We start from the raw sequence: 14433 nt of genomic DNA on the forward strand, positions 1-14433 counted from the left end.
GTATTTCCTGATTTGCATAATTGATTTTCTCTGTACTATATTCAGCATTAATTGTGTACAGAACATAAATTGTTGGGATTTTTTAATATATGCACTTTGTAGCACTTATAGGCTAATATTAGCTGTTTTGAACCTCTTGTAGAACAGTAACAAGGCGAAATGATTATTGGAATGTTTGACTACGTTCACATCTTATCTCAGACATTTTTTTAAAAGTTACGATCGGGTTTGAAATTGGTTAAATACAGTAAAATAACAAAAGGTCAGTTATATCAGGGTGATGGATTCCGTTAGACTTGAAAGATCCAGTTTGTCATTTGGACCAGACTCATTACCAATATATGATAAGCTGCAGTATGATTGAAGCTTCTGGATGAGCTTGGCATATGTCCAGAAGGAAAGTCTCACTTGTATTGTCTGTGCTTGAAGTCAGTAGTGCCGTTTCAGATCTTTCTTACACTCAGCACTTAAGCACAAAATCCAGCTAATCTATTAGAAATTGAACTGTTCATGGGTTTTTAGTAAAGGAAACTGTCTTTAGAAAATAACATTTACAGGAAACAGAATGGAATCTTGATGGAGGTTGATGTTAAGTGCTTTATATAATCTTTGACAAGAAAGCTGCTAAATTTTATGTTCCCAATGATTATTTTAAAAGCTTGTCAGTAGGTAGGTAGTCCTAAAAGCAACTAACTGCCATTCATTGTTCAGGTTTTTTATTGTTCATAATGTAGCTTGATTTTTCATTTATTATTTAATAAATAGATGCAGATACTTGGTGCCAAAGAATATAGCATATCTAATCTGTTTATCCCAGTAGTATGTAGCTGCCAAAATACAATTAAGAATCACATTACAGCTGCCCGTGAAAGAGACTTCTGTCACCATTTCTTGATTCATCCTCCCTTGTTTTAGATTTTTCTGGTCTCTTCTTTCCTCATCTCTCCATGGGAAATTTATACTTTAAATATGGAGACATTTGAGGGATATCGTGTGATCTAATAACTGTAACCAACTAAAAAACTATAAATTTTTTTGTTGTTGCTGGTCATCAATGTGTACCATGTGTAGCTTCATTTCCATTTAAATGAATACTGTATGTTCTTGTCAGCAATCAAAGTATTGATACCCATGGCCATGATTTTCCAAAATAGGAGCCTAAAGGTAAGGTCCACTGAAGTTTCCAAAGTGTTCAACCCAGTAACTCCTATTGAAGTCAGTGGGCATTCAGCATTTTGGAGAATCAAGCTACCTATTTACCCTCCGACATATGGACTTAGGAGCCTACCTTTAGGCTTCTACTTTGGAAAAATTGGCCTAAATTCATACCCATGATTATTATTATTTAATATTCGTTTTAAGCACCCAAAAGCTCAGTCATTATCAGGGCCCTCCATTGTCAAAACAGATAAACTGGTCTCTGCCTTGAAGAGCTTACTGTATAAATAAACAAGGCAGAGTGTATGGCAGCAAAATGTCAGATCCATAACACCGTACTTCTGATTTACTGACGTGGCATATTCTAAGGCTATTATTTAATGTTAGGTCCCAACTTAATTACCGACAGATCCGCACTAAGAAGTTTTGTTCCCGACAGCTACTGATGTGCTCTCATGCGCCAAACGAGGCGTACAAACAAGGAGTCTTCAACTCTGGACTTGATAGCTGAATGAGTGACATGTAGCTTTCAAATATTTGGTCTTCATTCACCTTTAAACTTAGGTAATGGTGCCTCTATACACATTTTATCTATCTACACCTAGTCATGGGACCTTCCAGGGACTGCTTTAGCCTCCGGTGCAAGTTGGACCGCACTCATAGGTAGCTGTCATGACGCCCACAGGTTTGTTCTGGCAGCCAAAGCGTTGCTGATCTACAGCCCTGACATGCCCATGTGAAAAGTACAGTGAACTAGGGCAGGTTGTTCTAGCTTTATTCCACCCAGGGGGTTCCTCTGCACCAGCGAAATACCTAATGAACAGCGTCTACCAATTTTCCAGTAATTCTGTGCTGTTGGCTAAGAAGAAAGGAAATTATAAGCAAAGTAGTTTGTAGTTACTAAACGCAATGCTGTTGAGGGAAGATCTTATGGACTCTAAAATTGTCCTTTGCTGTTGCACATACTTTTTTTCTCAGCCAATTGTGCTAGTACTTTAATAGGTGTTAGCCAGATCATCTCCTTAACCAGAGGAACCTAGGGAGGACTCTGGGAATGGACAGTGTCATCTAAAATTCCTTCTGAGATTATTCTCTTTCTCTTGGCCCCACATGCACGCAGTTCCATTTTGTGTGTGGAGAAGGGGGATAGTCTGTTGTTGTCGTCATCTCTCTGCCCCTAAACCTAGCTGGTGCCCAATGGTTCATGATAAGCCAGAGCCATCTTCATAGAAGTCCTCTCCCTTCTCCCCGCCACCCCCAAATCTAACCCTCAGCAAGATTTCCACATGCTTTTGGATCCCCTTACCCATAGCTGCCCCCAGGATCTCTAGAGAGGGGCAGCAGCTTGGGGCTGTATTGTCTTTTCTGGGACAACTCCAGTGGGCTAAAGGGAGAGTTGTTCATACTCCTCTCCAGGCTCCTTCTCCAAGAATCTCTGAATCAATAGAGATGTTTCTGTAAGCTCCAAAGTGGAAGTGAGGTGACAGTGCCAAATTGACAGGAGGCTTGTGTATATAAGGTTCTCTCTGCATGGATTTATGGGTGATAATCAGAGATATTAACATCTGATGGTCTCTGTCCTGCAGAGCTCACAATCTAAGACCCTAATCCTGCAATGAGCCCAGTGCCCACACAGAGCTACTTGCGGAATCGGGGCCTAAAACAAGACCACATAAATAGGTGTTACAAATAGAAGAAATGTGAGGAGGAGGATAAGATAATAACGATAATGTATGGTTACATAGATTAGCTATTTGTACAGTTTAGATTGTAAATTATTTGTATTGTGCTAGCACTTAGGAACCCAAAGTACAGACCAGGGCCCCGCTGTATTAGACATTCTACAACCACAGAACAAAAAGATGGTTACAATCTAACTAAAGAGTAGTTGCTTTTGAGTCATCCATAGCTTTTGTTTTTAAGTAACAAATTAACAGACAGAATGTATTCTATACTAGCCTACTACCTAGCCTTTATCCATCTATGCGTATACTGGAGTAAAGTTCTGATATAGTTTGCCAAAGTGAGTGTGCAGAAGAGCATACAGCAAAATTGACTCCAAACACCCTTTCTTTTGTTGATCTTTGAGAACAATGATGATGATTTCTGTTTTAAATTCTCTTTGTAGGACTTGATCATAGTACATTCTCTACTCTTTCTCTCCCCCTCTTTTTTTTTTTTCGCAGTGTCTGGACCAGTTCAATATAAATAACAGTCTAGACTAACATGTCATGAGGAGGATTTCAAATATCTTCTGCCAAATAGGTTCCTGCATTTCTTTCAGTCATCATACCATCTCCTACTTTCTTTAGAGATTTTAGATGGCTTGTTGCCAGTTATAATTCCTTCCATATTGCAAAAGAGTTGCATGGTTTCATGTGCTGAGAGTTGAGTGAAGTTTCTTGGGTGTGGGAAAATCCCTGTGTTTCCACAGCATTAGCTGTTCTATTTCAGGATACTTAGAATGAAACTGTCACTGTTAATCATAAAACTTTAGGTTTAAGAAACATCAGTACACTGGGTTCTGTCTATATTTTTGCAAAGTCAGCAAATTGGTAAAATACAAGCTCTTCTCATAACCAAATGTTTTTACCAAGGTAATTTCTATTTTATCACTTTGAATAATTGTCCTTCATCTGTCATTCATCTGTACTAAACTCTGCTAATACATTTTTACTGATTGTTAAGCAATTCCCTGAGCATCAAACCTAGGATTTTCAAATACTCTCATTCAAATTTAACTTCAGCATCCTACTGAAAAGTGGAGTATGCAGTAGTAAGATGATGATTTTTTTTCCCTGCAAATTGGGTGTGTGGTTCATTGAAAAAATATTTTGTTTCTAAATTGAAAAAGGCAGATGCAGTTTTTGTTTAAATGAGTCTCCCTCAGTGTTTAAAAATGCAGATAGCACAGTATTTAATGACAGATCTCTGTGTGTGTGTGACTTTGTAGTATTTTCTTTAGTTTTTGAAATATGCATCTTATGGCTAATTATTACAACAGTCCCATAGGGGATTGCTTAATGGTGTAGAAGCATCAGGTTTAAAATACAGAGCATTTTTCAAATCATAGGTTTTAAACCTGGCAAAGTTGACTTATGCTTTTTATGTTTCTGTGGTGGATAAATTGAATTCCTGATAGTATACTGTGTGGAGATTTTCCAGATACAGCCTTACTGAAAACTGAGGTTCTATCTTGTGTGAATACTAAAGAATCCCATAAGTTGTAGATTAGCCCATGGCTATGGCCAAAAATGTCCATACTTTTGCCCTGTATTATGCAGTGTTCTTGCCATCTGCACATTGCTTGGTTTTTACTCTGCACCCAAGAAGTGACGAAGTTTTAGTGAGGAAGTGTTTAATTTATTTTGTGTGTGTGTATAGTATAAAAAATAAATATATATAGTTCCTTCATATTCCTAGGATCTGAAGAACTGTCTTGTTGTTTGTATGTATTAATTATATACAGTGGCCTACATGGTTTGGCAGACTGGTGATTGATAGAACAAGTACGTGTTTCATATATTTATACATGTACAGGTCAGTACAAATAAATGGGGATGACTCGGTTGGGTTGAGCTGTCATTGCACTGTCAGAATTGCCTGTGTAATTCCCCACTCATTGAAACACAAAATTACATCTCTGTCAATATTTGCTAATAAGATAATAAGATACTGTAATGAATACTTTTCAGTACACTTGAGCATAATTTGTCATTCCTTTCACGTTATTTGAAAGGGCAGAGCTGGTGGTAGTTCCACAGTGGCTTGTGCAAAAACTTACAACTAGCTATGATGTCATAAATCATGTGGGTACTTTCATAAATTTAAAAGAAAAGGCCCTGTAAGAAAATTATAAATGCAACTATATGCTTTGGAGTCTTCATTGAGATTTGACAGCAAAATTATTGTGGAAATTATTTTTTTATGAAAATAAACTTTTTAAAGGAGAAGTATGCTGTCAAGTGATTTTGCTGTTTTTACCATTAGATGTGAAAACATGCACTGAAAGTAAATTTAATAACTACATTTATCTAAGGTTTTGCATTGAGACAATCAGCAAAATCATAAATGTAGATCGCACTCCACTTCTTTCCAAACAGCGGGAGACTCTTGAAACTAGAAGCAATAATCTAAGCAAAAAAATAAATAAGGTTAACCTTTTGCTAGCTAGTCTCAATGATAGTTTTTCAAAATTACAAAATATGTTTTGTAGTAGGATATAATTATGCATCACAATTCTCCTTTTGTGGGAAGAAAATTGAACTGCAGCCTCATTAATTGAATAATTCAGGTTGTACTATCATTAACACTGTAAAAAGGTTAATGAATTAATGCAGAAAAAAACTGATTTAAACAAAGTCTCTAAATTATCTGTAGTTATTTAAAGGAGGCAGGCATTTTACAAAAGCCTTCCTTGAGTGCATGGGACAGATGCCCACTAGCATTTAAAAGCTTTAGTGCTGCGTGTGACTAATAGACTATTTCCTTTTTTAATTCAGTTGTCTGCACACAGAAAGCTTTCTGAAAAATCAGGCTTTGTATACATTACAGTGATGGGAACTGGAGTTGTCAATTTTCAGCTAAGAGGCCGGCAGAAAGGAATACAGCTTGCTCTGAGTATCACCAGTGTGTAGATGGTATAATAAAGGAAGACCCAGCAGTCCATGTCCCAAAGAGCTTATAATCCAAAGCGGACAGTAATGTTTGGACAGACAAATGCATCAAATTACTAGATGAAATTTTGATCTCAAATTTGGTGGACCAGCTGTGGAGGGACTTCCAAGCATAAGGATCTACATGGAGGAAAGGTGATAAAAGGGGACTTGTGTGGGGAGCTTGGAAGGAGTGTAGATAAGTGGAGTAAATGAGATGTAGATAGGAGCTGAGTTGTACAGAGCCTTGAAGGTGAAGATGAGGAACCTGGATGCAGATGATGATGAGAAGAAGCCTTTGGAAGGAATCTAAGAGCTCAGTCATATTATCAGAACATTGAAGAAGTAAGATCTTAGCAGTCACAGTCCATACTGAATGGAAAGGTATGAAATGCTGTGTGACCAGAGAGGAAGTTACAAAAGAGATCACATGACCACAAATGGACAAAGGTTTTTTGTGGGAATAGTAAAGAGAAAATTAATTTTTAGAGTAATTGTAGTGGAAGGAAGAATGGACAGAATTTAGCTACAGTCTGATAACATGGAAGAAGTTGAATACAAATCACAAGCTTCCATAACGGGTGAAAAGGTGGAGTTCACAATAGTGATGGAGGAGAGAGTAGATGGTTTAGTCTGGAAAGAGTTCAATTTTTGCCACAGTTAGTTTGAGCTAATGATAGGATATCCAGCAAATCATGTCAGAAAGACAGTTGGAGGTGCAAGACTGAACAGAGTGGAAGAATTTAAAGAAGTAAATTTGAGAGTCATCAGTTTAGCTGAGGTGGGAGATGGGAAGACCAGGACAGTGTGAGGGAGAGAACTGAGTGCTCTGAGGTATGCTTGTGGAGGAGGAGAGCATGCAGTGTCACAAAAGCCCAAGATTAAGGGATGGAATACTTGACCATTAGAATTGGCAAATAAATAAAGGATGAAAACGGAGAAGAGGCTATTCTGTTGAGGTGGGGTTGGTTTTTCTTTCTTAAAATGAGATAACGTTGTACCTGAAGGTAGAGATAATGGAGTCAGGTGAGCTGATGGTTTCAGAGTAAGAGAGAGGAAGCAATGAGAGAGCAAAAAAAGTCTGGGGTTAGGAGAGAATGGAGGTGAGCATATATGTCAATGATTAGGAGTTGAGGTTAATACTTGGAGTTAGCAGAGAACAGGTTGCATATTCTACAAGTAGGTTAACTGCAGTAATATTGGGGAAACTTCCTCTGTCAATAAATTTAGAAAGCATGACTCAGAAGAAATAAAAGGAACAAATAAGTACAATAATGATGTAATTTTTAGTTACTGTTCTGGAGTCACATTTAATTACAATATCTGCATTGAGTGTTGACTTGTAAATTGGATCATTACTAAGGATCTACTTAATTTGCAATATTGTGGATCCAGCAGTATTAGGCATTCACTGCAATTTTGTCATCCAAGTGGCTGACAGCAGGGGCCATCGGCCATCCTGGGCAGCTGACAGCGAGGACAAATTTTCCAAATTACTGCAATAATAAAGGTCCATGATAACTTTTCTGCAATTTTCCTTCTCTTATCTGTAATTCAGCTGCAATTATTTGACAATCATAAAGCAGTTCACGTAGGGCCTTAATCATTACTTAAATAACTGATGCCAGCGTTATAGCAAAGAGGAGTGAGGCCTTACATGGTGAGACTGTAACCACAAAAACGTGAAGAGCCAGATCCTCAGCTCATGTAAATCTTTGTTGCTCCATTGACTTCATGGAAGCTATGCTAATTTATACCAGCTGAGAATATGGTCTGCAATATTATTTGCATTTGCAGTAGTGCCTGGAAGCAAGACCTGATTGTGCTATGCACTGTACAAATATAAAATAAAGAAATATATCAAGATATTAGAATACTTAAAATTGTGAAACATTTCCTGGACATCAGAAAAATATAAGAACTAACTTTAAAAAAATCTTTTTGTATATTGAACAAGGAAAAACACCTTTTAGAAGAGCTTGCTGAGTAAAAAGACTTTCTTGTACTATTAGAAAATTGTGGGGTATGTTGTTAGAATATCACTCTGAAAGGAATGAAAAAATCCTGCTTAAAGAGGCTTTGATAGTTGTTAAAGGCACCATTTGTAATATGTTCTTCCAATCTTGTCAAGTAACGCCTTTGGCACTCTTAAATAGGAAGTCAGTAATGTTTCCTCCATGACTTCAAATTAGCAGAACTGGAGGCAAAAGTAAACCCTTTTAGACTAGTTTAAACTGAATTAGTCTAATGAAAAGCCTATAGGGAATAAACATGATCATTTTATGTAGATCTTGAACAAAAAAACTCTTAACTAGATTTGTCCGGTGCCTCTGTCACTTTTTATTCAGATGCAAAGAAAAAACTATTATTGTTTGTGGTACCATTCGTTACACTCAGAGTGGTTTCCAGACAGTTATGAAGGATGGTTTCTGCTTAGAGGCGCTCACAGTCTAAGCACAAGGAAGAAGCAGCAAGGCATGGGAAGGGAAATAGGCAAATTATATACAAGTCTGCTTGATTCATTGTAAGCAGCATGGCAGAAATGGGTCTTTAAGGGATGTCGACATTGCAATTAAAAACGGCTTGGGCTGCAGGGTTGTTTTAATTGTGGTAGAGACATCCAGACTTGGGCTGGAGCCCTGCAAACTGGGAGGGTCCCAGAGCTTGGGCTGAACATCTACACAATAATTAAACAGCCCTCCAGCCTGAGACCCGTGGATCAAGTCAGCTGGTGCGGGCCAGCTATGGGTGTCTAATTGCAGTACAGGTATAGGCGGCACGTGAACCGCTGGCTGTGGGAGGCTAGCCCCCAATCCCGCCTCTTCCACTCAAGTGGGTCTTCCCCCATCCCCAGCCACCCATGCCACTGGCCCAGTAGTACAGCTAGCCCCCCAGCTCCAAAGGAGTGCCGGGAGGGTGGGTGGTGCATGGCCCTCGGAGTGGGGGACCAGCAGCCGCAGCCTTCCCAGCTCATGAGCATGGGAAAGTGCAAGGCCCCACCCCCAGCAGAGAACTAGGGGTCTGGAGCCAGAGGACAAGCCGCACGCTGCCTCAGGGAGCAGTTACAGCAGGATGCGTGATAACGTCTGGCTGTTTGGGGAGGGAAAGCCTCCCCAGCCTGTGCGACCCACTGCCTGTGAGTACAGACATATCCTTACGGGGATTTAAATGTGGATGGAATAGGGGTCTTCTGTCCCAAACTCAGCGAGTTGTACCATGCATATGGAGCTGCATGGAAGAAGGCACAGAAGTGACTGAGAGATAACAGGTGGGTGGATGAGGTTGAGAGCATTGGCACAGCAGAAGGAGCAGAGGGCAATGTGAAGCTTAATAAGGTGGGATAAGTTGGGAGGGGCAGAGTTATAGAGAGCTTTGAAGGTGATCTGACAAGTTTAAATTTGATAGAACATGAATCCCTCTATTAGCTTCCCATCCAAAAAAGGGAGTTACATGATCAAGTCACTGCACAAGAGAGAGGAGTTTATGAATGGCATTTTGTATGTACTGAACGGTGTCAATTTGTGAGTTTGGGAGTCCAGAGAGGAGTGGTTGTCTACACAATATCTAGAGAGGTACTTAACTAAAGAGCTGGCTATAGAGTCGGGGGAAAGGACAGATCGTAGAGATGCTCAGTAACAAATAGTGGTAGGATTTGGATATGGTCTGGATGGGTGAAGAGGGAGCTGTCAAAAAAAACCTACCAGTTCCCAGGCCTGAATGATGGTGATGTCAGCTGAGATGGAAAAGAAACCATAACTTTTTAACACTTTACTAGGCACAGGAGATGAGCTCCTTGTAGCAGCAGCCATTAAAAATGTTGTGTTTAGGCTATGGATACTTTGCTGCATAAATCCATGGTGGATGAGGAATTAAAATGGCCATATAGTCACGGCGGACTAAAATATATGGGATTTAATTTGTCCTCAACTACCAGTGTTCCAGGACAATTGGTAAGATTTCCAGGGCTTACATGTAGACTTGCTGTGATACTTGTCATTAAGAGAGTAGACAGGGTGGGGATATACTGGAGAAGAGAACTAAGGTTAGAGAACTTAATTCTTCACTTTCAGATTTATATTTTTTAATTGTCAACTTAAAAATTTCTTTTGGACACTTGTGTTTATGAAAACTACAACATCTTCAAGGTGTTTATCATCTTAGATTATATTTATAACCCTAACTGCAGGTTAATGATTTGTTGTTTTTTGGCTGGGGATTTATTTTTACTTCTAAAATGTTCTCACCAGAATATATACGATTTCAAAATTAACAGTTTGACCATTGTCAGCCTTAAATGGATTTCCTCTACCAACAGATCAAAAAAAGTGTCGGCCTTTATACCTGCAGGCAAACACCTCTGAAAATAAAATATTTTTCATCGTTTCAGAATCCTATTATTCTGTTTTATTTCTTCACTTGAGCTTGTTGCTGCTTGCACAATAAGGAAATAAAAACATAACTAGTCAGGCAAGAGAGACAGTTTGACACACCACCAAGAGGACAGACCTGCCATATTGCTGTGTTTTCATTTTGTTGATAAGTAACATTTTATTTTAGCTGAACAGCTTCTTCTCTAATTGTTTTGGTTAGTCTTGATACTGATGGAGTTGGTATTGTGATTAAATCTTTGAGTTAAACAGAATCATTTCTTGCATTTTTAGAGGCATTGACATTAAAAATGTGTCCTGTTTCTGTCATAGAACAAGAAAATACATCACATGCACTGTTAGATGTTTTTACTGGATCTCTGTCTCAAATTCTGGTATTATTACTCTTGACTTAAGTGGCAGAAAATCTGATACAATTTTAATGGATTTATTTATATTTCGTGTGTGTGTGTGGAAGTTCTTCACTCCAAAACAGAATTATAGTTAACATCCATCATATTAATAAATTTCAGTAGAGGATTTCTTTGGGATTAATAGTTGTGTGTAAAGCTGCCGTGTTATACTGTAGAAGTCTTATCTAAGGTCCTGCAAATGCTTACGCATGTTTAAGTTTACACATGTGAATAGTCCTGCTGACTTGGTTAGGACTACTTATGCATGAAGTCAAGCAAGTATGTATTTGCAGGATTGAGGCTCCAGTTAACAGCTTTCTTCTCTGGCCTGGCATTGAAGTCACTGAGATGTATTGTCCTGACTGACTTCAGGTTCTGAGTGGATGAAGCTCTTACAGAGTATTTGAAATACTATAGTTTCATGGTAGTTATTCCAAGTAAAGGAGAACTTAGTGTACAGGTGGATGGATGTACTACAGATTTTAAACAAAATGTTACGTTTGGATACTGGGAGAGTGAAGACTAAATCCGTGTCATGATTTGACTGTAGTCTCCAGGCAGCTTGTCAGTTTAAAGGTAGAATCCCAGCAGACGTAGATGTGCCATACTGAGGATCTAGATTTTTGTCATGGAAAATGTGGGGTACAGACAAAGGTCATGTATCCATGATGAGTCTCCTGGAGCTGTCACCAGCCTTTGACCATAGTATTAATTCTGAGGTTATGGAGACTTTTTTCACGTGATATGTAGCAGGAATGGACAGACTGTGCTTCAGTAACTCTCTTTCCTTCCTGTCAGAGAGATTCCAGAAGCTGGTCATGAGCAGTTTCTCATTGCCCTTAGCAAGCATTTTTGCAGGCTTCTATTCTCACTTCGGTTCATGTTTTGTATGTGGGTAATAGGGGAGATTGTGAGACAGGATGGGCTGCATGGTCACCACTCTGTGGCTGGCATTCAGCTCTGCATTATCGTCTGACCAAGACAATGCAGTCACTTGGCTTTCTGAATAGTTGGCCTCAGTTAAGGCATGAATAAAAAGGTCAGCAGAAGCTCAAGTCAGGCAAGAGGGAGGTGATACTGGTGGGTAGGGGATGAATTTACAGGAAACAGCACGGTTGATATCTGCACCTCCAATTAAAGAAACGTTTGCATCCTTTTAAAATGAGGTGTGCAATTTTTTGGGTGCAAAGAGATTACATAAAGGTCTGTCCTCGGACGCAGAATTAATCATACTTATCCATGTCGTAGTTACCTCCAGATTGTATTATTGTAAAGTGCTTTCCCTAGGGCTGCACTTGAAGACATCTAGACACTTCATTTTTTGACAGCATGCTGCCATTTGCCTATGTGGTTCAAGTTTATTGTAACTATGCTCTGTAGGCTTCCCTATCCTCTAGCAGCTTTCTAAGAACAATGCAAGGTGTTGAATTTGATCTATAAAGCCTTAGATGGTTGGAGTCTGTACTATATTTAGTAGCCATTCTGCTACCTCTGACCTTTCCCATCTGTTGAAATAAATTAAGTAGTAATTTAACAGCCCTTAGATTTGAACATCAGGAACTTGTGACGCAGCATTTTCAGGTCTTCCACCCTAGAGTGCTCTTCCTCTGCTGGTCCATGAAAACCAGAGCCAGACCTTCAAAGGATTGTGTGAAGTCTTGCTTTTACTCAGGTTTTTGCACAAAGGTGGGTGATTAAGTAGGAGATATTGATGGTATTTTTGTATTTATAGTATTTACTTAACAGTTTGAAGTGTAAATTTTGTGTCGTGGAATTATTTGTGGTCATAAGCTTGTAATTAATGCATTTAAAAAAATCAGCTAAATTGATATTTCCAAACCATACCTTTTGACCTTGAATATGTATTTATTAATGCAGGCAAGAAGACAACAAGACCCTAGTCCTGGATCTAACCTAGGAAGTGGCGATGACCTCAAACTGCGTTAATCAACAGCTGCAGCAGACATGCCATGGGTCTGTGCATATGCATTGCTTATACTTGGCAAAAGATTAAATAAAAGACCAGAAACTGTGATAACTGGGTTACTATGGTCTATTTCCTGACTTGCGGCAGTCACAACCAGCATGAACTGCCTTGGTTTGCACTATGTTTGTTACAATATCTGCATTTCCTATTGTAAGCATGTAGCCAGTGGCAATTTGAGATTGTTTTTCTATGCAAGCTTATTTTTGTTGGCACTATTTTAGTGAAATGGAAACTTAAGCAGCTATAAACCATTTTTCCTCAACTGTAATAAAAAAAATTGTCACTTAAAAATAGGTCAAGACATTGCAGATTACAATTTTTTTTGTTTTTGGTAAATTGCTGGAAGCCAAGGCTTTCCAAGCTTAATTTTTTTATATGGGCTTTTGGAAGTTTTGGTTGTCATTATTGTGCTCCTGCTCTATTTTAGATACGCATTCTTGTCTTTTTTGCCATTTTCTTCTTTATCTTCAACATTTGCAAGACATTTTAAAGACTGCTGACATTTTTTGCATTATTTACAAGCTAAACCCAGTAGCACAGAGTTGTCAATCAACTCTCTAACATGCACGTATGTTTGTTAAAGTTGCAATATCCTTTTAACTGCTAGCAATTCATTGGTTCCATTTTTTTTTAAATAAAATGTTTTACAAATATTTTTGATGTCAGTGCATTCTGCCCCAGGATCTAACCTAGTTTCTATTTTGTACTAAATGAGTTTGGGTGGTTAATATAGCCCTGTATATAGTACCTACTGAGACTCCTAGGAAGTTGCAGGCTGGCTTCTGTTTTATTCAGGGATTTTTTTAAATAGTTCTGGAAAGGGATATTGCAACTTCACAATTGGATTTGACAGCATGTTAAACTGGGGACAAAGGTGATCAGCTGCAATAGTGATATTGTATTAAAAATCATGTTTAAGATACCTGCTTTAAGTGTATTTTATATCTTATGCTTTTTGTAAATTTATGCTGAATGATGAAAGGAGAGGTTTGGGATTGTGTGTGGAATCCCTCATACTGCCCGTGGAACACTTTCTTTTATTAAATTGTCTACCTATAAAACTAATTTACAGTATATGTGGCATTTTCCAACAGGGTAAGATTTGGGATGGATTCATTTGTATGAATAATTTTTGTAAACAGGCTTATTCCCAATTTTCCATCAACATCCATTACTTTAAAGAAACAACTGGAAACAGCAGTGTCATTTGGCAGTGTTTGAAGCTGATGCTTTCTGTATAGCTTAATTAATTTTTTGTCATTTGAAATCTTTAATATTAAAATGCTGAAGCTAGACCACTTATTTTAAAGAAAAATTATGGTTTCATGATTAATTTTGAAAATGAACTGAAATTGTGTATGATTAGGATCACTAAATGTTTATTTTTATATGGTACCCTTACTGATGGCAAGGTCTTGCAAAACTATGAACAAATAATGGAAATGTGAACAGAACTCCTTGTATGTTAATACCATGAATATTTAACAGTTCGCTAAAACAGTTACCTGTAACCGCTGTGACAACATCATAAAATGGAAATACTTTGATACTGATACATAAATTTAAATTTGACTAATCTGACAGATAAGGTTTCACATTCTTTGTGGCTCATGTTATTTTTTCTGTCCTCTTCCCTGAAGAAGCTTTTTTTTCTGAAAAGCTTCTGTAATGTGATATTTAAGGTACCCATCATTCTAGTCCTGGATCCTCTCTGCATCCTCTGTATTTTCGATGGAATAGCATGAAGATTTATTTTACATAATGTTCCTAATGGTTTCAGATCATGGTTCCAAACCATAAGTACACAGGAAATTATACTATCAGATATAAACATTACTATCTTAATGTAAATA

General features: G+C 38.1%; 1 protein-coding gene across 4 annotated transcripts in view; it reads left to right on the plus strand.

Annotated features, from left to right (window-relative positions):
• CBFB (core-binding factor subunit beta) overlaps nucleotides 1-14168 on the plus strand; it is a 64847-nt gene extending 50679 nt beyond the window's left edge. For all 4 annotated transcript variants that reach the window (XM_032785769.2, XM_032785767.2, XM_032785768.2 and 1 more), the window contains one exon: nucleotides 12472-14168. In XM_032785769.2, the coding sequence (XP_032641660.1) occupies nucleotides 12472-12540 (69 nt within the window). In that variant the 3' untranslated portion in view covers nucleotides 12541-14168. The remainder of the gene's footprint in view (nucleotides 1-12471) is intronic.
• The last annotated feature ends 265 nt before the right edge of the window (nucleotides 14169-14433 follow it).

The sequence above is a fragment of the Chelonoidis abingdonii genome, chromosome 19 (assembly GCF_003597395.2).
Source record: "Chelonoidis abingdonii isolate Lonesome George chromosome 19, CheloAbing_2.0, whole genome shotgun sequence".
NCBI lineage: Eukaryota > Metazoa > Chordata > Testudines > Testudinidae > Chelonoidis > Chelonoidis abingdonii.